We start from the raw sequence: 23,127 nt of genomic DNA, 5'->3' as shown, positions 1-23,127 counted from the left end.
AGACCTTTATCAGAGAACAACACATGGATCAAACTATCATAGAATTTGGAAGCACCCCATGCTGATTGTGAAGCCAGATGGGAGACCTCACCACCATTCACTTACCAGAATCCAGCTAGAAGGAACAAACCTGACCTGACATGATAAAGTCCTTAGACTTTGCAGTTGCTCCAATTTTCAGAACTGAGTTGTTTCTGCTTGCCTGCCCATTGCAAGGTGTTCATGTTACAGAGAGGAGAACAGAGAGGACATTTCTTTGTTTTTTTATTGTTTGTATATGTTTTTCCTACAGATGCTGAGAAAATCCCCAGTAACCCAAATCTGGCATTTAATTTTGTCTTTGATTTGAGTTGGACTGACTGAACTATATTGATAAGAAAACTATCAAATAGAGTCTAGTATTGATAGGGAACTATCAGTTAGACTCTGTTAGCTAAGATTTAATGTTAAAAAAAAATGCAGTTATACATTTGGGATGCAAAAACCCAAGGAAGTGCTACAGTAGAGGGGGTAAAATTCTAAGCATAAAAGAATAATGGGATCTGGTGGAGATCATATCTGATGATCTTAAGGTGGGCAAACAAGTGTATAAGGTGGTAGCAAAAGTCAGAAGGATGCTTGGCTGAATAGGGAAATGAATGGTCAGCAGAAAAAAAAGGAGGTGATATTTCTCCTGTATAAATCCTTGGTGTGACCTAATTTGGAATACTCTGTACAGTTCTGGAGACTGTACCTTCAAACATATATAAGTTAGAGTTCATCCAGAGGCATATGGGGGCAGACTTAAATATCTAAGCATCTATACCCTAGAACAGTGGTCCCCAACCCTGTCCTGGGGGCCCACCAGCCAGTCGGGTTTTCAGGATATCCACAATGAATATGCATGAGAGAAAATTTGCATGTTATGGAGGCACTGCATGCAAATTTTCTCTCATGCATATTCATTGTGGATATCCTGAAAACCCGACTGGCTGGTGAGCCCCCAGGACAGGGTTGGGGACCACTGCCCTAGAGGAAAGGTGAGATAGGGTACATATGATAGACATTTAAATACTTCCAAGGTTTCCATATTCAGGAGGTGGGCTTATTTCAATGGAACGGAGGCTATGGAATAAGGGTGAAAGGGAGTAGACTGAGGAGTAGTCTAAGGAAATAATTTTATACAGAGAGGGTAGTGAATGCATGGAACAGTCTCCCTGTGGAGGTAGTGGAGACAACGACATTATTTGAATTCAAGAAAGCACAGTATAAACTTGGAGGATCTCTGAGAAAGTGATAGGGATTATATAATACTACATAGTTGGTGTGCATAGGCAGAGTAGATTAGATAGTAGGGGTGTGCATTCGGATTGACCGCATTAGTAAAACGCAACTCATATTTTTTTTTTACTTAAAAAATTGATTCGACATAAACGATCGGATTTCCCACATATCGAACATAGATATGTTCGATATGTGGGAAATCGCGATTGTTGAGCCAAAATAAAAATATAAACCCCCTCACCCTCCTTAATCCCCCCCCCCGACTTACCACAACTCCCTGGTGATGGAGCGAGGAGTGAGGACGCCATTTCTGCAATCCTTGGCGAGAAGCATGTGACGTCGGCGGCACGTCGAGTGACGCCGGCGTCACGTGATTCCCGGCTCATTCGCGCCGGACGGCTCGTTCGGCCCAAAAAGAACTTTGGCCAGCTTGGGGGGGCCTCCTGACCCCCCCAAGCTGGCCAAAAGTTCTTTTTGGGCCGAACGAGCCGTCTGGCGCGAACGAGCCGGGAATCACGTGACGCCGCGTCACTCGACGTGCCACCGACGTCACATGCTTCTCGCCAAGGATTGCAGAAATGACGTCCTCACTCCTCGCTCGATCACCAGGGAGTTGTGGTAAGTCTGGGGGGGGGATTAAGGAGGGTGAGGGGGGTTTTTAAATTTTTTTTTTTGCATATATGTACATATACCCAACTCATTGGATTTTTTTTATGTCCATATTGGCCGCAAGTGGGACCCCCTTTCGGACATAAAAAATATGAACATAAAATTTTGCTCTGCACATCCCTATTAGATAGGCTGTATGGTCTTTTTCTGCCATCATATTTCTATGGTTCTGTGGAACCAGATCCCTGAATATGATTGGTCAGCTCTAATGAGAAAAGAGCTAGAAAGCCGGATGAAAAAGGAGAATGCCTACGATTTTAGAGATTTTCCTGTGAGGCCTAGGCCTGTGACTTTGTATGAGTCAACCCTTTAAATAACTATTAAATAATATGAATTTCCTGTTTATGTAAAATTTGAAGTAAAATCAGGTCTTGCCTTTGTGACCTCAACACCTTGTTAGAGCCTTGTCAGAGCCAAGGCAGGAGAAGTTGGCAAGGAGACTAGCAAAAGGACAAATCGTGGTGTAGGATCTTTTTAACTAGTGTATAGCTGCTATTATTTATTTAAAAATCTTATAGCCCACAATTTTCTAGAAAAAAAGCTGTTTAGTAGGGGTAACAAATTTACAATCACAAAATTATACATAAAACAAATATACAATCATAAAATATACATAACAAATAAATAAAAGTCATCTTAAAACTCAACATATTAACACACAATGAAATAGTTACCTAAAAGCCTCTTTGAAAAACATAATCTTAGTCTATCTCCTGAATACCTTCAAATCTAGCTTGACCCTTGATTGCGCTGGCAACATGTTCCACAAATTTGGTGAAGCATATGAGAAGGCTCTGGTCCATGTCCTCCCACTATAAAGTGTGAGCATGTTCAAAAAGCAGTTTGCATTTCCTCTGTAGCTCTTCACAGAGAAGGTCATGCTAGGAGAAGCAGTCTGAGAGTTAAATAAAAAAGCTTAGCTTTTGAATTTGGTACTAGTAAAAGATTGCTTCTAATCTTCTCTGGGCTGCCTTATCATGTGATAGGGCTCTATCGTATGATATATGCTGTTTAACATGTATTAGAGCCCTACTGCAGCTTGATACAACTCCCAGTAAGTTAGCTGGATAAGTAGTGCTGTCATATTATGCCCATTTCCTGCCCAATATCTACTTAACTATGTGGCGCCATTCATATATTCAGCTGCTGCCACTTAGCCGGATAAGTCACTACTTAAGTAGCACTGAATATTGTCTTCCTTGGGTTTAATAGATTTTTTTGTGCATGGAGTCAGTCAGCACTATTGCACACAGCATAACACACATAAATAATAACATAGTAATGACGGCAGATAAAAGGTCCATCTAGTCTGCTGTTCCATGCAAGTTACCCCATGCGTTTTGTTAAGAGTAATAACTGCCATTCCATGAAGGTTAACCCCTTGCATTCTGTTAAGGGTAGTAATTGCCACTCTGTTCAGGTTACCCCTATTCTGTTAAGGGTAGTAAATGCTGCTCTGTGCAGTTAACCCCCATACATTCTGTTAAAGGTAGTAACTGCCATTCCATGTAGATTACACCCATGCAGAAATGTTACACCATCCCTTTCTTTAAGCTTTTCGGGATCTGCAGTGTTTGTCCCATGCCCTTTTGAATTTATTAACTGTTCTCGTCTTCATCATCTCTTCTGGGAAGGCATTCCAGGCATCTAACCCATTTCTATGTTCTGTTCTCATCCTCACCATCTCTTCTGGGAGGGCATTCCAGGCATCTACCCCTTTCTCCATGAAGAAATATTTCCTGATATTGGTTCTAAGTCGACCTCCCTGAAGCTTCATATCATGATCCCCTAGTTCTACAGTTTCCTTTCCAACGGAAAAGGTTTGAAGTTTGTGCATCGTTAATATTTGTGAGGTATCTGAAGGTCTGTATCATATCTCCTCTGCACCTCCTCTTCTACAGGACATACATATTTAGATCCTTCAGCTTCTCCTTGTAGGTCTTCTGAAACAGATCCCACACCATTTTGGTCACCTTCCTCTGGACCGTTTACATCTTGTCTCTATCCTTTTTGAGAAACAGTTTCCAGAACTGAACACAGTACCCCAGAGGCGGTCTCACCAACGATCTGTACAAAGGCATTAACACTTTCCTTGTCCTGCTGGTTATACCTCTCTCTATGCAGCCCAGCATCTTTCTGGCTTTAGCAACTGCCTTGTCACATTGCTTCTATGTCTTCAGATTGTCAGACACAATCACCCCAAAGTCCCTCTCCTGGTCTGTGCATGATAGTCTTTTGTCCCACATCACATATCACTATTTTGGATTACTGTACTCCAGATGCATGACTTTATACTTCTTGACATTGAATTGCAGCTAAATACCACAAAAAAATATAGTGGATGGTGCGTGGGAAACACACAAATGAGGAAAATAAAAAAATAGAAATTGTGTGCAGCTGCCAAATCTTCGACTAGCAATAGAAAGATCCAGCAGGCCACTGGCATTTCCCTTGCAGCTGGCAGCCAATGAAGAGATCCAGTTTGTGAGAGAGAGAGAGAGAGAGAGAGACTGGCTGTGTGAGCAAGAGAGACTAGCTATGTGAAAGTAAGTGCCTGTGTGTGAGAAGCTTTTAGAGAGACTGTGTGAGAGAGTGCCTGTGTGTGAGAGAGTGCCTGTGTGTCTGTTTGTGTGTGTATATGCGTGTGTGAGTGTGAGAGTGCCTCTATATGTATGCATGTATGTGTGTGAGTGAGTGCATGCCTGTGTGTGTGAAAGAGGTAAAAGTTTTTGTGCCTTACTCCAATTTTCGAGAATCTCAGGGTAACTGGAAATCTAAAGTTCCCAGGTATGGAGAATGGGAGATTTTTTTTTATCCATATTAGTTTTATTATTTATTTATACATTATTTATTTGATTTATATTTTGCTTTTTCAGACACTTCAAAGTGGTTTTAATTATAGGATGTGATGTTTCTGCTGTTTTGAAATATTTTATTGGTGTTTAGTAATTTTTTAAACATTTTTGTGTGGGTGTTTAATTATTCGATGATCTGTTCATCAGCTGATTTGATATTCTTTTTATTGGTAAAGTTAATATTTTATATTTCTTGATTGAATTCAATGTTTGCATTGCATACAGAGTTTGGCTTCTTGTGATTTCCAATTCAGTTTTTGTCTGCATGTTTTTATTTATATTTTATGGTCTCTATTATGTATTGAGTGAGTTTTGCATGTGTAACTGAGGTGAGGTATTCTGGCATGTAGTTTCTGTGTAAGGATTTACAACAGCCTGGCTTGTTCTGTTTTCCTAATAAGAGGTGTATTGGTGTTTAGGGCCTGGTGTAATATTTGCAGCATTACTTTTTCATAGGTAGAGTTGATACTGTTTGAGTGCTGGCAGTTATGATATGAAAGGCTTACTATGTTCGAATTGTAATTCAATTTATTCCTGGTTTTCTGTGGGCCAAGTCCATAACCAGTGCACTTTTCTATAGACCTAATACCATATGGGATCCAGTAAACTGCCTTGATTACTATGAAAAAGGCAGCTTATTATGCCTATTTAACTATTATTGAAAGTGTCCTTTTTGCATTGCATGTTCATATAATATACCTATTGTTGTAAGTGGAATTTATACTTCAGAAGATTGTACTTTGATTGTCCCTTTTCCATAAAAATGTCTTTTTTTATATTTATCGTCTTTATTGGTATTTTAACATAACAAGAACCAGAAACAAAGCAGAGGACTCAATGATAGCACACTGCCATAATACAACCAAGCTGCCATTTCTAATACCCAACCGCGCTGTCCCAAATAAGGAATATGATTAAGAAATAAGGAACGTTGGAGGCAATGAAGAAAATGTAGAAAAACACATAGAAGCACAGAAATGACGGCAGAAAAGGACCAGTGGTCCATTCAGTGTGCCCAGCAAGTTTCCCATGGTTGTATCTGCCGCGCCGTGCAGGTTACCCCCATGTATCAGTCTGTGTTGCTTGATGTGCTTTGCTTATGGACTTGGCCGTAGAAGCAGTCCTGTGTTTTTTCCTTAATGTCTGTGCATCAGTACCCCAGACTGTAAAAAAGTTATGGCTCGTGTTGGTTGTCTCTGAATCCAAATTCCTCTTTCATTTCACCTTCCCAGCCCCCTCCTTCGAAGCAGAGATCGATGTTGCAGTTGCATCAAAAGCATCCAGGCTTATTGGTTAAAGTGTAGTATCAGTATCCCAGACCATGGAAGTCGGGGCCCTCGGTTGTTGTCTGAATCCAGTTCCTCTTTTCCCCTGCTGTCTAAGAGGGGAAAAATGTTGCAGTTGCATTAAACGTATCAATGCATATTGGTTAAGAGTAGTAATCTCCATGCCTTCTGCTAAGGGTAGTAAACGCCGCACCAGGAAGTTAACCCCCCCTCCCCCTGCACAGTTATCTCATTTCCGTCCTCTACCATTTACAGATCCACGGTGTTTATCCCATGCCTCTTTGAAATCTATTAACCATTATAAATCTCCCTTTTTAGGTTGGGGAAGTGGTTAATACATTTTAAAATGGAAAAAAAAAAGCATAATTTTTAATTGTGTGGAGAGGGGAGGGAAGGGGGGAACAAAAGGCTGAAAAGTTCATCTAATATCCTTGCACCAGCCCTAAGAGAGTGTGCCGCACACACACACAGACTCCCACCATTCACTGGCCTCCTACATCCCCAGGTGGCAGATACTGGAGAAGGGTGGGAGGCAGACTGTAGGGAGTAAAGTGGTTAGAGCAGCGGGCTGCGAACCAGGGAAACCAGGATGCAAATCCTACTGCTGCTCCTTGTGACCTTTGGCAAGTCACTTCAGCCTCATGTGCAAACTTAGGGGGTCATTTATCAAAATGCGTTAGAGCATTATCGTGGGCATTTAGGGTCCTAATGCATGCGATAAACACCATATTGCAAAATGTGTATGCAAATTTGAAAATGTTATTCAAGTGGGAGGAGTTTGGGCAGAGTAAATGGAAATGAGGGTTGGTTAACGTTGCTTTTGATAACGTGATGCACCGCTATCGCGGGATTTAATGCTGGAAATAACTATACCATTTTTCTGGGCATTATGCCTGCGATAGCTGTGTGTTTATGGCCAAAATAGGATTTATCACAAATCCCATTTTGAAGAGTGGGGAGGGGAGAGGGAGGGGGAGAGAGAGAGAGAGAGCCTCTAATTTTTGAACTTTTTATACCACTGTAAGAGGGGGCATTATAAGGTTTGTGGGTCAGCTGGGTTTTAGGGGGCAGTTTAACATGCACAGTCATACGTATGAACAGAAAAGTTACCAACAGTGAAGATTTTATGTGATTTGAAAAGATGAAAGGTGAAAGAAGAGTATGAAGAGTATATTTGTATCATGTTCTCTCTACCTAGCTTGATTGCAGCTAGGTAGATAATGCATCAAGCTAGGTAGAGAGAGCATAGTACAAATCTACTGTTCTATCACCTTTCATCCTTCCAAATCACATAAAATCTTCATTGATGGTAACTGTGTTGTTCGTATATATGACTGTGCATATAAAATTGCCCCCCCCCCCCGAACCCACCTCACCCCACGTTACTAGTGCCCCCTCTTACAGTGGCATAAATAGTTAACTTTTTTCTGAGCCTCTACAGAGATTCTCTCTCTCTCTCTCCCTCCCCCCCAGGGACTCCTCAGCTTGCAATGTGAAAATAACACAGGTGTGATAAGTTTAATGCCTTTGCAGTAAAATGCCTATGCAAAATGCTACCAGGAAAATTACCCTAAACACACCCCTTTTTAATCGCATGCACTATTTTTGCTATGTTTATCACAAAATGATGAAACTAAGCCTTGGATGGGACATATCTACAGTATCTGAATGTAATCCACTTTGAAGTGGCTGAAGGGCAGAATATAAATCAAATAAATAAATAAAATAGAGTTCTCAGTAGAATGGCAGGGTTGTCAGCTTCCTAGAAAAAGTGTCAGTGATAATATATCTATAACTGAGAGCCATTTTCAGTTACCAATAAGCCCTGAGAAGTGCCTGAAAGAAAAGGATAGTGAATGGGGAGAGGATCCATTCAAACTCAGCCCCTCCCATTGAGGGGTCTGTCCCCCAGAGAGGCTTTATAGCAGCTCTCTCCTGAGATTCTGTGCGCAGTCCTTTATAGTTTTTGGAGAGTTAGGAGACAGTAAGGAGCTTAACCTTTTTTCATGTTTTCCAGGCCCAGTCAGAGGAATCAGGTTAGCAAAGCCTGGGGATCCCGACCAGGGTTGGGAGGTTTTTCCTTCTAGTCTACTCGTTAGCAAGTTGGGATATCCCTCCGGGTTGTTTTCAGGACTTTGAGATTTTCATGGTGGGGGCCTTGCTGGACACCTGGGCCTTGTCTGGATACAGGGCATGGGGAACCCCGTGTCTGGAGATACCCAGGGATAGGGAAGGCCTGCCCATTTGAAGTGAAGACCTGTTGCAAGGAGTAACTCCGACCTTAATTTTGGTTAAGGGAAAAGGACATCTCCCATTACATAGTAGTTCCTTACTGCTCAGGTAATAGTAACATAAACTGTCATATTGCTTGTAAAAACTGGTTTTCATATTCTACCTATTAATCTTTAGTGGTTAACAATATAATTTTAGTTTTTATTTCAAATACTTATTAAAATTCTTTTGCTAGAGCCTAAATTTTATCATACCTTATCTATAGGATTTTAAGGAGTAAGTAATAACTTAACAAAATGTCTTTCATTCAATGTAACAATTGTGATGCTTATGTCCCAATGCCTATCATTTGGAGAATCAAAGGTTGTTCCTTTTGCCTTCAGTTGTCTGATTCATCTAAGGGAGGAATTGTCCAGGTTTCAATTAACCTCCCTTTCTTTGAACCATCCAATATCTCCCACCCATCTCCCACAGAGGTTACAAAAACCCAGGAAAAATGGTTTCCAGTGGGCTCTGGTAGAACAAAACATGTGACAAATAGACACCCATTTTCCTCAACTTTGCAGCATCCTGTGCATCAACCCCTACTCCCATACAGATGTTGGACATCTAGGATTCAAAAACCCAGGAACAATTGGATAACAGTGGGCTCTGTCAGAAAAATGCCTGAGATGAAGAGCACCCACTCTCCCCACTGTTATCCCTACATAATGCCTTTTCTGCATTGGAGAATGAAGAAACCTTAGCAATAGGTTTTGAAGTGATTTCTAAAAATCACTTCACTCTTTTTGCGATCCTTTATATTTCTTGAACGCTGTTCTTTTTGCCTTTATTTTATCAGCCACCTCTTTTGAGAACCAGATTGGTTTCTTGTTTCTCTTACTTTTGTTTACTTTTCTAACGTATAGATTTTTGCCTTTGTAATTGCTCCTTTTAGTTTGGCCCACTGTCGTTCCACCTCTCTCATTTTCTCCCAGTCTTCTAGTTCTACCTCCAGGTACGTCCCCATTTCGACAAAGTCTGTATTTTTGAAATTCAAAACTCAGGTCTTTGTGTGACTTCTCTGTATCCTATTTGTGATATCAAACCATACCATTTGATGATCACTGGTGCTCAGGTGGGCACCTACCCGGACATTAGAGACATTATCCCCGTTAGTGAGCACTAGGTCGAATGTAACTCCCTCCCTCGTGGCTGCCATTATCATTTGTTTGAACTGAGCCCCTTGAAGGGCATCCACTACCTCTGATAGATGCTGCAGAAGGGATTCTCCAGTCTAAATCTGGCAGATTAAAATCTCCAACAATCAACACTTCTCCCTTCTTTCCCACTTTTGGATGTCTTCAACCAGATCTCAGTCTAGTTCTTCCATTTCGGGTCATTGTGTGTTAGGTATCACTGATAGTCATGTGGTGTAGCTGTATGCACATATGTATGTACCCTGACTATATGCTCATTCTTAACCTTTAACCTATACCTACTACCTGTCATACTACAGCTGTGATCTATGATCAACGTTAAAGCATATAGGCTGAGCACTCCTGCCCAAAAACACTTTGCAAATAGCTGCGCTACCAACATCACTGCACACATTTATATGCTTTCATGGTTGCATGCCATTGGTGATGCGCATGCAGGTGACAACATCTGTGGACTGCTGAACAGCTGCTATGCTCTTGGCTCAGCAGTAAGTCATGTAATAGACTTCTACTGTTAGTTGTGAGCAGGCCAGGTTTGGTCTTACACAGTCCATGTTCTCTGGGTTGATCAAGTCTGGTCAGCTAAACTGCTTATGAGCCCTCAAGCTGCCTCCACAGTAAATGGAAGACAGTGCTAATGTATAGGCCTACTGCTCCCACAGATATCATGTGCTTGCCATGATAGGTGATGGCCTTTATGTGTTGCAATTTTGACAGACACGCATTTTGTGCAACCTATGCCCTTCAGGCGCCCATGTCAGAACTTCACAGTAAGTAGAGGTGATATAGGCCTGAGACAAAAGTGTTTCCTGTGGGCTGCTGAGACAGAAGTGTTTCCTGTGGGTCCTTTCTGTTGGAACAGAAAGGACTCACACAACCTTATTAGCAGTTACTGCAAGCTGCCACTCGCCTCTATGTTGTCTTATGACAAACATTGCTGGAACATAGGCCTTGCACATGTGTAGGTGCAGGAACTGGAGCATGTAGCCCTACTGCAAAAACCGAGTGTGTGACTCGGTGACTGACGTGCTGTTGTGGCTTGTTCAATTTGTGAGTGTGGGTGCTGTTGCATTCGGAGGTGTTATGCTCGTCGGTCACAGACGGCTGCGACCGCTGTTACTCACCTCTTGCCTCACAGCCTCCGCCAGCTATCGCCAGCCTGCCTGCCCCTGTTCCCGGGCCTCCCTAGATGATATGGACGCTGCCGACCGCCATCTTGCCCTTGGAGTTCCTTAGGCACGCGCGCTCTCGGGCCAGTCTTATGCATGTCATGGCGGGAACCTCGGGGGCGTTCCCCCCCCCCCCCCAGATGACGTCATTCATTGTGGACTCTTAAGCCAGCTGGCCCTGTCTGCCTATGGCTTGGCAACGAGTTCCCTCATTGCTGAATCCACTTCGCTCATTCCAGCTCCTGCTCCCTCGGCGTGAGACATCTCAGGTACCCGCTCCTCGGGGGCCCTTTCCTCGTCTCTGGCTATCCGCTTCTCGGAGGGCCTTGCGCTTAGGATCGCTGCCTGCCCCGTTCCCTGGGGCTTCCTCTGGAACCACCACTACTTCTACAGTGAGTACTCCGCTTGCGGACCATTACCGTATCATCTCTACTGAGGAGCCCGGACCACTGCCGTATCATCTCTACTGAGGAATCCTCATCGGTGTACCCCACTCTGCAGACCACTGCCGTATCATCTCTACTGAGGAATCCTCGTCGGTGTACCCCGCTCTGCGGACCATTGCCGTATTATCTCTACTGAGGAATCCTCTTTGGGTATACCCCACTTCACAGACCCCATGTCACCTCTGTGCCTGTGTGACTTTCCTGATACACTCCCCGCTCCGCAGGCAGTGTCGCTCTACTTCTCTACTGAAACTCAAGGACTTCCGAGCTGTATCTGACATCGGCGCCCGGTGCTGACGCTCCATGGCTCCAACCCCTGGGGCCTACCTCTCTAGCTCCTTCTGTCCTTACAGCTCGCTCTCTCTCTGCTCTCTCTCTCCAGTACCTGCTGTTCTACGCACCCAGCAGCTGAGACCTCACCTCCCGATGGTGAGGCTCACGGGGCTCCTCCCCATGGGCAGTACTATCTCTCATCTCGGCTCAGGGCCCACATACCCAAAAACCCTAACAGGAGGTTGCTCCCTTAGCCCTGCAATCCAATACCCCTTAGCAAACAGTGTGTGTACCTAAATTGAGCACAGACAGCTTTTGCACAGCATTGATCAACTATTTGCACTTTGGAGAAGGTGTGCCTCTGACAGGGCAGCATATGGAGAGTGCTAGGAATGGTCTGATCCCTTCTACAGCTTATTTCACCCAAGTACACTCACAGTGTATATGTTATGTAGTGTTCACAGAGGGCAGAAGTGTGCAGTTGGGCATGGTGACACATCCAGAATGCTGTGTTCTGACCGTGGCCTTCCACCCACACTGATGTTTTAGCACCAAGTGCTGTTATTATGGGTGTGTGCTGCCTACCCACACCTAGGCCTGGCCCAGAGGCTTTGAATTTTATGGAGAGAGGAAGTGCTGGTTAATAAACTGCCCAGTGAATGTGGAAATGCTGTGATGCGTGGAACAGGCAGTGTAAAGGACTAGGTAATGCTATGCCTCTAGGGCCCATTCAGTTGAGTGCTTAGCATCATGCTGATTTATACACTGCATGGTACTGAGAAACCTGGTGCATGTTTTTTTTTGGGGGGGGGGGTGTGGTTGCTGTTTCTTTGCTTGCCACATGCCATAGGCGTTGGGATACTACTATTACAGAGTCTCTTTTTTCTGTCACTGTTCTCGTTTAGCACCTCTCCGTAGCTCATATCATGGACTAGAGAAGTGAATGGGTTCTGGAATCGTTTCTGGTATCGGGTTATTAGAACCGCTTTTTTTCGGCTGTCCCGAGCTGAAAAAAAACAACCCACCTGACCCTTTAAAACTAATTATTTAGAATCCCCCACCCTCCTGACCCCCCCAAAACTTTCCTAAAGTACCTGGTGGTCCAGCGGGGGTCCCGGGAGCGATCTCCCATTCTCGGGCCGTCAGCTGCCAGAAAACAAAATGGCGCCAATGGCCCTTTGCCCTTACCATGTGACAGGGGCTATCGGTGCCATTGACTGGCCCCTGTCACATGGTAGGAGCAATTGACGGCCGGCGCCATCTTAAAAAACGGCCCCTGTGACATAGTAAGGGCAAAGGCTATCGGCGCCATTTTGAATACTGGCAGCCAACGGCCCGATTGCAGGAGATCGCTCCAGGACCCCCGCTGGACCACCAGGGACTTTTGGCAAGTCTTGGGGAGGTCAGGAGTCCCCCCCCCAAGACTTGCCAAAAGTCCCTGGTGGTCCAGTGGGGGTCCTGGAGTGATCTCCTTCACTCGGGCCGTCAGCTGCCGGTATTCAAAATGGAGCCGATAGCCTTTGCCCTTACTATGTCACAGGGGCTATCGACGCCATTTTGAATACCGGCAGCCGACAGCCCGAGTGCAGGAGATCACTCCAGTACCCCCGCTGGACCACCAGGGACTTTTGGCAAGTATTGAGGGGGTCAGGAGGGTGGGGGTTATTCGTTAGTGATATGTTGTATTCGTGGGGGTTCGCCATACGTTTTGTGACTCCCACGAATACGGCATATACGTTGCGGATTGCCAATACATTGCAAACGAATGCACACCCCTAGCATTTCATCAGTGATATCTGGACCAGTCCAAATGCTATGCACTTTATGTCTCCCTGATGGCACAGTGATGGGATCTGGCTGAAACAGGGGCAGGCAGCAGCTCTAATGAAAATAGTGCATCAGGATGCAGATGGGCTTTGCTGCATAGTCCCCATATCTCGTGCAATATTTTATCAGCCATAAGAAAGATGCAAGAGGGTTGGCAGCTAGACCAAACAGGAAGCAGTCTTTAGGTAGGTTTCTTTGTGACAGACTGTGGTGCAAATATAGTAAAGGAAATAGAAGATAGAGGCTTTCAGTGTATCCATTCTCTTGCACATATGCTGCACTTAGCAATGAGGGATGCCCTGGGGCTGGAACCAAATGACAATGGGAATCTATTCCTGATAAAACTGATAGAAAGATGCAGATAAATAGTAGGGCATTTCCACACAAGTATGAAGACAGGGCATCTTCTCTGGGAAATGCTAGAAGAATTCAGGATGCTGCTCCAATAACCTATATAATGGTTATTGGAGCAGCAGACATCCCTTTACGGTCTGTCTCTGAAAACAGAGATAGGTGTGCATTGCCCTCAGAGCATCATGATATGGCAGCTGGTACAAAGCTCTTAGGATGTGAGGTCCAAAAGTGCCACCCTAGGCAGGGTCAACCCAGGGCAGGATTCAAGATTTTGGCACCCCTAGGCATGACTGTAGGTGAGCTCAGACAATGGATATTTCACCATTGGAGATTGGTGTGGGGAAGGAGTTTTTGGCCATAGTGCAACTGTGGTACATCTTTGAAGTAGCAGTGGCATAAAGCACTAAAGTAAGTGGGAGACGGTTCTTAGAAATAGGTATTTGGCACCTTCAAAATGTGGCACCCTAGGCAGTAGCCTATGTTGCCAATGCTTAAATCCAGGCCTAGGTCATTCCTATAGTGCATATTCTGGAGGAAAATGAATTGAAGCAGAGGTGTTGCAGTTTCTAGAATCCTTGCAGCAGCACATGCAAGAGAAACTGAAACCTCTTACACAAAACAATACATACATACATACTTGCTATACTTTGTGATCCATGGGTGAAAAGGAGTCTGGCCCTTCAGCCCCAGCATCTCACATTCATGAAGGAGATTCTGTTAGCTAGGGTGAGTGAACAGGAGTGCCAGAGGATGAGGTACAGTGGGGATGTAGCATAGGAAAGCGTGGCCATCCCAAAGAGTAGTGCAAGCAGGAATGGCACCTGTCAGCTACCACTTCCTCCCCCACCTCAATATGCCAAAGCCATGTTGCCTGCAAGAACCTTCTCTCCTGACACATAGTTAAAGTGGCTGGTAAGAGAGAACTTCTGCCTAACTTAGTAAAGAAGACCCCAGCAGGGCAAATCATGAGCCCTCATCACTCAATGTTGGTGCCAGAGTTGACAGAAAAGCTGGTCTTTTTGGATATAAAGCTGCCTTTCTGTCACATTTCAAGATGGTGAGACCTTGGAACGTCATCAGATTGGCTCAGCCTAGTGCATGTGAGCACTGATTAGGCTCTGGCAGGCAGTGGCTGGTGTGTTGCCAGCTACAGTCAGGCCAGCCAGAATCCAGAAGGAATAGAAGTCAGGCTAAGGTAAGGGCAGGCAGAGTTCAAGCAGCGACAAGGAGACAAGCTGAAGTTAGAGCAGGCAGCAAGCGAAGCAACATCAAAGATCAAGCAGAGTCAACAAAGAGAAGTCAGTCCAAGGCAAAGGAAAAGCAGGGCAGGCAGGAACCAAGAAAGGCAAGAAGATAAGAGCAGAGCAAGGCCAAAAGCAGGAAAGATCAGGAATGGAGGCAGAAACATGGCGAATAGGCAGCAAACAAGCAGGAACAGACATCAGGATCAGGAATAATGAACTACCTAAGCAGAGGAATCCACGAAAGAACCTGTTGCTGAGGCGCTGGTTAGGTGCACTGAGCTTCCTTATATCTCAACACAGTGATGATGTTATCAGCCAGCACCACAGGACGTCCCACATGCAAGACCTATGAAGGCTCAGAGATTACAGCTTGCCTCCTAGTCAGAGCCACTGGATGTGGCATGGTGCTAGAAGCCATGTCAGAGATGCCTGCTGCCAGAAGGTGCCACTAGGGAGCTAAGGGGCTGCCACTCTACCCTCCTGCCTTGCACAAGATGTACCACTTTAGGGGGTCTTGCTGTCACATACTTATCTGTGATTCCTCGTACACTGGAGGTCTTGCTTCTACTACTCTGCTTACCTGCCATGCTCATTATGTACCAGCATAGCGAGTTTTGCTGCCTTTATGTTGTTTGCCATTTGGATCCCTGCTTCATTCTCCCACCCTATTTGCTTGTTTGTTGATTATACCAAGGTGTTTTTTCCCCAGCAAAAACAATGCGAGTTTCTCCTACCATCCCACCTCTTTTCTGATTTTCTACCTTACTGTTTTGATGTACATCTGTAGGATCCTAGCCTAGTTCTCCCATCCTTCTTTTATCTTAGTTATGCTCATGTGTGTTGTCCTCAAAAACCTTCAATCAGAAAGAAGAAGTGAAGGTACAAGAGAAAAAATGTATAGAAGAGACCTGTCGAAAAAAAGAACTACTACAATTTCCACTATTAAGAAATGTTGTTTGAGAAATCTCCTATTGTTAAGATGGTCTCTGTTCCTTCTGTTGAAACTTGTTGTGAAACGATGTCCGTCCAGCTAGAAGGTTTGATTATATGCCAACCTCAGATAAGTAACAGAAATACGTATACATAAGAGTTTGTTACATTATAGTATTTGTTTTCACACAGGAATTCACTTGACAGAGAAAAGTTGAATATATATATATATATGGAAGAGTATCACTATCTCATTGTAGAGTTTGCTATAAACTACAGCTCCTGATGAAGCAGTTTGTTCTGCGAAACATCAGCCGTTTGTCGAGCTGGTTTGAGACTTTTGAAAGCGAGGATACTTTTTAGACAATTGAACTGTTTTCAAAATTACATGATAAAAATGAAGAAATAGAAGAAATGATAAAAAAAGTAAAAATAGAAAATTCCTGCCGCAGATGATTAGATGTCCGGGCAGCCCCTGCTTTGAATACACTGCGAGCACGCTGTCAGGCTTGATGATGCGGCTATAGATTTAATAAATAAGCGTCTAAAAAATTGTTGATAAAAATCTTTGGGAGTGGCATTTAATAGAAGATTTCCCAAACAACATTTCCTTTTTGATAGTAGAAGAGACCTGTGACATGTTCTGAATGTGGTAAAAGTTTCAGTAGGAAAAAAGAACTGATATAGCACCAGACATTCAACAAAGGGAAGAGACTATATACAGCTACAGAACACGGGAAAAGTTCTCTGAATAAAGCAAATCTAACAATTTACCAGGAAAACCAGACTGATGAGAACCCATTTACATTTTCTGATTGTGACAAAAGTTTCAATTGGAAAGCAAATTTCATAAGAAACCCAAATTTCCAGCCAACATTAAGATCAGTTTCAAATAGGGAATATAATAAAAGCTTATTTCACATACATTTCCTTATACTAAATCTGACAAGTGGCAAGTGCTTCCACAGAAAGACAGACATTTCCCATGAAACTCTGCCTTGTTACTACAATCCCTTGTGGGTCTTTATGCCACTGAGCCCTGCTGCCATACACAGCCTTTATACCTTGGGGTTCTTTCTCTCACTCTTTCTCTGCCTCTCTCATTCTCTGTCTCCCTCTTTTTACTTCTCAACTACTTACCTACTAATTTTTCATCTTCTACTCTCATCCCTTCCCAAGGAATCTCCATGCTCTCTCATCCCATCCCCAGCTATTCCATTCTGCCCTCCGTCTCTCTTATTTCCAAGCCTCCTATTTCCGACTCTTTCACCCATTCCTTCAGGAACAGGGAATTCTTCAGTTGCAGAAGGCCTACTTTACAGCCTTTCATAGGTATTATTAGTAAAGGATTGGAAAATAAAATGAAAAATATCATAAAGCCTCTGGAACTGGTCCATGGTGTGACTGCGCCTTGAGTATTATGTATAGTCCTAGTTGCCTCATCTCAAAAAAGATATAGTGGACTAAAAAAGGTACAGAGACAGGAGACCAAATGATAAAGGTGATGAAATGGCTCCCTTATGAGGAAAAGCTAAAAAGGTTAGGGTTCTTCAGCCTAGAGAAAAGAAAGCTAAGAGGAGATATGTGTATAAATCTTGAGTGGGGCAGAATAGGTAAGCAGGGAATGCTTATTTACTCTTTCTAATAGTAGCAGGACTAACAGACACTCCATGAAGATAATAAGTTGCACATTTAAAATAAATCATAGAAAGTATTTTTTTCATTCATAGCACAATTAAACTATATGTACCTGGGTTTTAAAATGGTTTAGACAAATTCCTAGAGTATTATTATTATTATTTAATTAAACATGATACACTGCATGGAAAAACAAATTATCCAAATAGTTTACATACAAAATACAAAAATTATACAGAGCCTTAAAAAAAACCACATAAAAATGAAATGTACACAACATAAATAAACCATTATTAGTCATGTAGTCTTGGAAAAATCACTGCCTATTCTTTTTCACTCAATGCACAATTAAGCTCTAGAATTTATTGCCAGAGAATGTGGTTAGTGCAGTTAGTGTAGCTGGGTTTAAAAAAGGTTTGGATAAGTTCTTGGAGGAGAAGTCCAATAACTGCTATTAATTAAGTTGACTTAGGGAATGGTTTCTGCTACTATTGGTGTCAGTAGCATAGGATCTTCTTAGTGTTTGGGTACTTGCCAGATTCTTGTAGCCTGGTTTGGCCACTGTTGGTTTGACCCAGTATGGCAATTTCTTATGTTCTATGTTCTTATCCCTGGTTATGATTAAGAAGGATTGGCTCTATTCTTCAGGATCTTACCAAGTACTTGTGGCCTGGATTGAACACTATTGGAGAAAAGATGTTGGGCTTGTTGGACCTTTGGTCTGACCCAGTATTTCAAATCTAATGTTTTTATGTTGAGAATAAACCCTATTATTTAACTGGTAAAATGATGAGTCAGTTTTGTCACATATTTTCTTACAGTTTTTTTGTTGAAATAAACACCAATAAATTGCTGGGAAAAATAAAAAACAAAATGAAGGGCTTTATAGATATGAGATATAATCCTACCTGTCACTGTAATTAATGTATTGAAAGCACTATGATGGCCAGAGATTTGGTGTGTTTGCTTGAAATAAAAACATTTTTTGATTCAGTAGCCACACTGCAAATCTGTGCCCTTTCATCAGAGTACTGCTAAAATAAACGGCCCCTTCTCAAATGCCAGGTACGGGACTGTGGCCAAAGAATCTAGTATATAAACTCAAAATTAGATTAGATTAGATTAGATTAGATTAAACTGGGGCTGGCTCAGACTAAATTGGACTCTCAGGTGTTAAGGAAGAAAAGCCAGTCCACATACCTATAAAAGAGAAAATAGCCTTCTTATAAAGTAGGTGCCAATTCAAATATAAGGCTCCATATGAAGTAAGGATGGATTGTAACCATATCAGTCTTTCAGATTGGCCAATTTCATATTTGCTGGAGAAAGCTTCTCAAACTGCTGCAGGTAAAAAAATATGGAATTGGCCCCATAATAAATTCACATTGTATTAAAACAAGAAAACAATCTGCCAATGGGAAAAGTAAGTATTTAGGAGACTATAATTAAAGGATTTTATGCAAAGAGACAAAACTAGGAAGGAAAAAAGTCTAGAAAAAGAAACCTTTGTATGTTGAGTAATTGAGCTAATACTGCTGCTTTAATCTACCTTCATGAGTAAATATGCTTCTTTTTATTATAGATGTGCTAAATTGCTGATAAAATATGGAGCTCAGGTCAACCAGCCAAGTGAAGAGACTGAAGAGACACCTTTACATATAGCAGCCAAGCACGGACTCCACGAGCATGTGCTCCTGTACCTACGATATGGTGCTAGCGTGGATAGCCTGAACAGCAAGGAAGAAACACCCCTCAGTGTAGCTTGCGGAGAATCCAAACAGCTGGAACACCAAGAGAAATACCTGCAGGTGTGCAGACTGCTCCTGGCTCACGGGGCAAATGTGAACACTCAGGATGAGGAAAAGAAAAGCCCTCTTCACAGGGCCTGCAAGAACGCCAGTCACGGCCTAGTTCAGTGGCTGCTGGAGAGTCAGGCAGATGTGAATGCCATAGATTACAATGGAGTCTCTCCCATGGCTTGCGTCCTGCAGACTGCCGCATTCAAGCAGGATCTGATGCCTCACCTGAATATACAGGCCCTACTCAACCATGGCTCTCACAGGATTTGGCCTGGATCATTTTTCAAGGTAGGCTTTGCGCACTTCAGCTTTAGCACTAATTCAGCTAAAAAGACGGTCATATGCAGTGATTTTCAAGCTGAATGTGGACTTTAATCCATCAGCATACACTGAAGGATGACCTCTTCTGACATGTGCCCTCTGTCTCAGGAGATGAGGCGCCTGTCCACAGAAATCCCACACCTCCTTTCGTTGCTTTTCTCAGCAAATTGTCCTGGAAAGAGTAAAGTCTTTCCCGTCTAAAACCAGTTAGGTGTCCTCATTCTTGCAGCTGCATCATAGATTGGTTCAGCCAAGCTCTGGGCAAGAAAGGGTTTGCACTATCAGGGAGCTGCTGCTTTGTACTCAAGCAGATCGTGAGCTAGTTTAAAAAGGGCTCCCTGTTGCAAGAAGTAACATTTTGTGCCAGGAACAGCACTCCGTGATGTTGGTATTTCTCCTGATTTCCGCAATAGACAGGACCCGTTGACACAGATTCCCTCAACAGCAGCAGCAGCAAAACCCTCTTCGTGGAGAGCTAGCTCAAAATTCACTTCACTTTAAAAATTATTATCCTGCCAAGGCTCATTCTGCCTCTGTGATTTACAAACAAGAGAATTTCTCATAATACTGGAATGTATGTTATACTAGATATTTATTTATTGATTGATATTCAGCTTTTTTTTTTTTTTTTTACCAAATAATTACATGGGGGCTTACAAATAGAGTTGATTACAATTGCAATTGGATCTTAGTGTACAATAATCACAGAATTTGTAATCATAAGGGAATTGTCATATGAGAACAACTTCAATGCAGCTCCAAACAATCTCTTTCGCACATTCCTTCTGCCCGCTGCCCTGCTATGTCCTTCACCCGTTTTCACACCCCAGGTCACCTCTGACCCACACAAACACATTGCACGAGTCCAAATGACAGACATCTCAGCTCACTTAAAGGCACTGACTGGAACCATCTGATTACAATCCAATTGCCTTTTAATTTTCTCCGCTTTGGTGCAGAGTGTAAGAACAGTAGCCAACAGAAGGGCTGTCAGCCTTGTTTTACTGGTGCTGTGCTGGGATGTGACTCCATTACAGTTTGGGAACTGCTGAGCTGCAACAAAAAAAGACAGAGGCCAATCTAACTCCATTTCCATGGTGCTTAATTAAACAGACATTATCTCTTAGCTTCCAACTTCAGATCTGCAGAGAGAAGCATTTCTATCACCATGCTATGGGCTTTGCAACTTATAGAGGGTAATTTTCAAAGCCATTTCCATGTGAAAAACAGTGATTTACCTGCAGAAATGAGTTTTTAGAAACTTTCCCACCCTGTATGTGCGTAAAAGTACACACATAGGGCCTCTATGTGTGTACTTTTACCTGCAGAATGGGGAGGCATTCCTAGGGGCAGGATTGGAGAGGGGATTACACCTTTGCAAATACTTTAGAATTTTCAAAAATATGTGCATAATATTTTTTGTAAAAACTACCTGCACAAATTAGCAGGTGTAAATGTGTGTGTATTTCCCCTTTGAAAATTAGTGTAAAGTACACAGGTAAAAAGTACCTTCAGACTTTGCTCCAAAGCAGGCAATTTTAAAATTACTTCTATAAAGGATAAATAAAAGTAAGATTTTTTAACAGGGAACAAAAATACAAATATGACGACAGGTCTTCACTATGTTCATTCCCTCTCTCTTAATAGATCATTGTCCACTTTGGACCAATGGCCCCAGATTCCTTTTCTATAGTGTTGAATATTTATGTCTGAGAATATCAGGAATTAAGTGGTGGTGAGGTGCCTCCACCTAGTGGGTGTGTGTATAAAATAGACACTGAGAGGGGACGTGATGGAAGTTTATAAAATCATGGGTGGGGTGGAATGTGTAAGTAAAGGATGGTTATTTACCTTTTCAAATAATACTAAAGCAAGGCAGCACTCCATGACGCTAACATCTAGCAGATTCAAAACAAATCATAGAAAGTACTTTTTCACTCAGTGCACAATCAAGCTGTGGAATCTGTTGCCAGAGGACGTGATCAAGGTGACTAGCATAGGAGGCTTTAAAAGAGGCTGGGACAAGTTCCTGGAGGAAAAGTCAATAATAAATGATTAACCAGGTAGACTAAAAAAACCTATTGCAGTCCCTGGGAGCGAGTAAAAGGAAATAGGTCTACATTATGGGATCTCCCAGGTGCTTAGAACCTGGATTGATCACTGTTGGAGACAGGATGCTGGGCTCAATGGACCTTGATCTAATCCAACATGGCAATTCTTATGCTCTTCTACTAAAGGGATGCCATGAAGTGAGGATCTACAACATAGTAAATGAGATAGTAAATGATGGCAGATAAAGTCCAATTGGTCCAGCCGGTATGTCAAGTCTAGATTCCTCCTCTCTGGTTCTCTACCACTTTGGATAGATAAAAGTGCTGGTTTCCACCACATCTGTTGGTAGACCATTCCAGGCCTTGTCCTCTTCAGCTTTGATTCTTATAAGACCAATACTTAATCTAACACTCAGGATCTCTTCAATGTCTTACTCCCAAGTTTTGTATCAATCCACACAGTCATCAAAATTTATCAGACTATTATCCAAAAATATCCAGCCTCCCCATGCTCCTTTGTATTTGATTTTAACCATAGCCATTTTGTGCAGGTTCCCCCAACCTTCCTGAAAACCTGGTACAGTTGTATCACTGCTGTTTGGGTTATAAACACCATGCAAATTACTCCAGCCTTCTTGAAAACCTGATATAGTTGTACTGCTTCTGTTAAGGTTGTAACTTCTACTCAGTTCAGTTAGGGTTAACCATGGTAGCCTAATGCAGTTGAACCAGTCCTGTTAGCTATATAATCTAGCCTGATGCACTTATGCCTCCTTGCTCTGCCCATTAGCTTGTGTTTTCCTCTCTTTGGCACTCTAAAGTTTCATATGACCATAAAATACTTGTAGAGCCCTACTGGGTCTCTAATAAAAAGACTGTACCATCATTGTAGATAGAGAAGTATAACAAGTAGCTTCCAGCTCCTCCTTGTGGGCTGCTGTGCAGGTTGCTTCTGTTCCTATAAAAAGGGGAAACATCTGAAGAGGGTGTGGCTTTTAGTTAAACTTTTCAGGAGACTGGATAGTGGTGTTCCTACTCCTATTTTCTTACATTTTATTTTGTGGGAAACAAGACCCTTAGGTCTTAAGGGTTAAGGCTTAGGTTTAGAAAGAGTGGTAAAGGTATGCTTCCCTTTTTCATTAAAAACTTGTTCATTTTTGTAAAGATCTTTTGAAGGAATTTCTATCTACCCTTTCTTCCTTTTGGTTTTGGATTTTTGGAGACTGTCCTATTTTTGTTGTCACCTAAATTCCCCTTCCCAGAGGAATTTAGACTCCATCAATTACAGGAGGTTTGAGGACTCCGGGACAACTATCCATGTCCTGAAAAGGAGAGGAGGAAGAAAGAAAAACAGTGGCACCCATCCAGTGTTAACCACTTGAAATAACATCCAGATATTTTGGAAAGGAGTTGGGAGGTGCCATCCAGATACCATCAAAGGAAGTGAGGAGGTTGGAGAAACAACAAGAAGTCTACTTAAGACATCTGCATTAAGGTATGAAAAGTGAGACTTTGAATTATGCCATGTAGACCCCTGCAAGTATCATATCCACCATTTTGGGAGGAAGCTC

At 42.7% G+C, this 23,127-nt stretch overlaps 1 protein-coding gene across 5 annotated transcripts in view; it reads left to right on the top strand.

Moving 5' to 3' along the window:
• The window catches only part of ASB18 (ankyrin repeat and SOCS box containing 18), a 139,269-nt gene that overhangs the window by 75,173 nt on the left and 40,969 nt on the right, over positions 1–23,127 (top strand). For all 5 annotated transcript variants that reach the window (XR_003857444.1, XM_029606408.1, XM_029606407.1 and 2 more), the window contains exon 3: positions 18,968–19,472. Coding sequence is in view for 4 of the 5 variants with exons in the window: in XM_029606408.1 (XP_029462268.1) it covers positions 18,968–19,472 (505 nt within the window). In the remaining variant the exon portion in view is untranslated. The remainder of the gene's footprint in view (positions 1–18,967; positions 19,473–23,127) is intronic.

This window comes from Rhinatrema bivittatum, chromosome 6 (genome assembly GCF_901001135.1).
Source record: "Rhinatrema bivittatum chromosome 6, aRhiBiv1.1, whole genome shotgun sequence".
Lineage (NCBI taxonomy): Eukaryota > Metazoa > Chordata > Amphibia > Gymnophiona > Rhinatrematidae > Rhinatrema > Rhinatrema bivittatum.
Note: the sequence above shows the minus strand (reverse complement) of the source record. Positions and strands in the feature narration are given on the sequence as shown.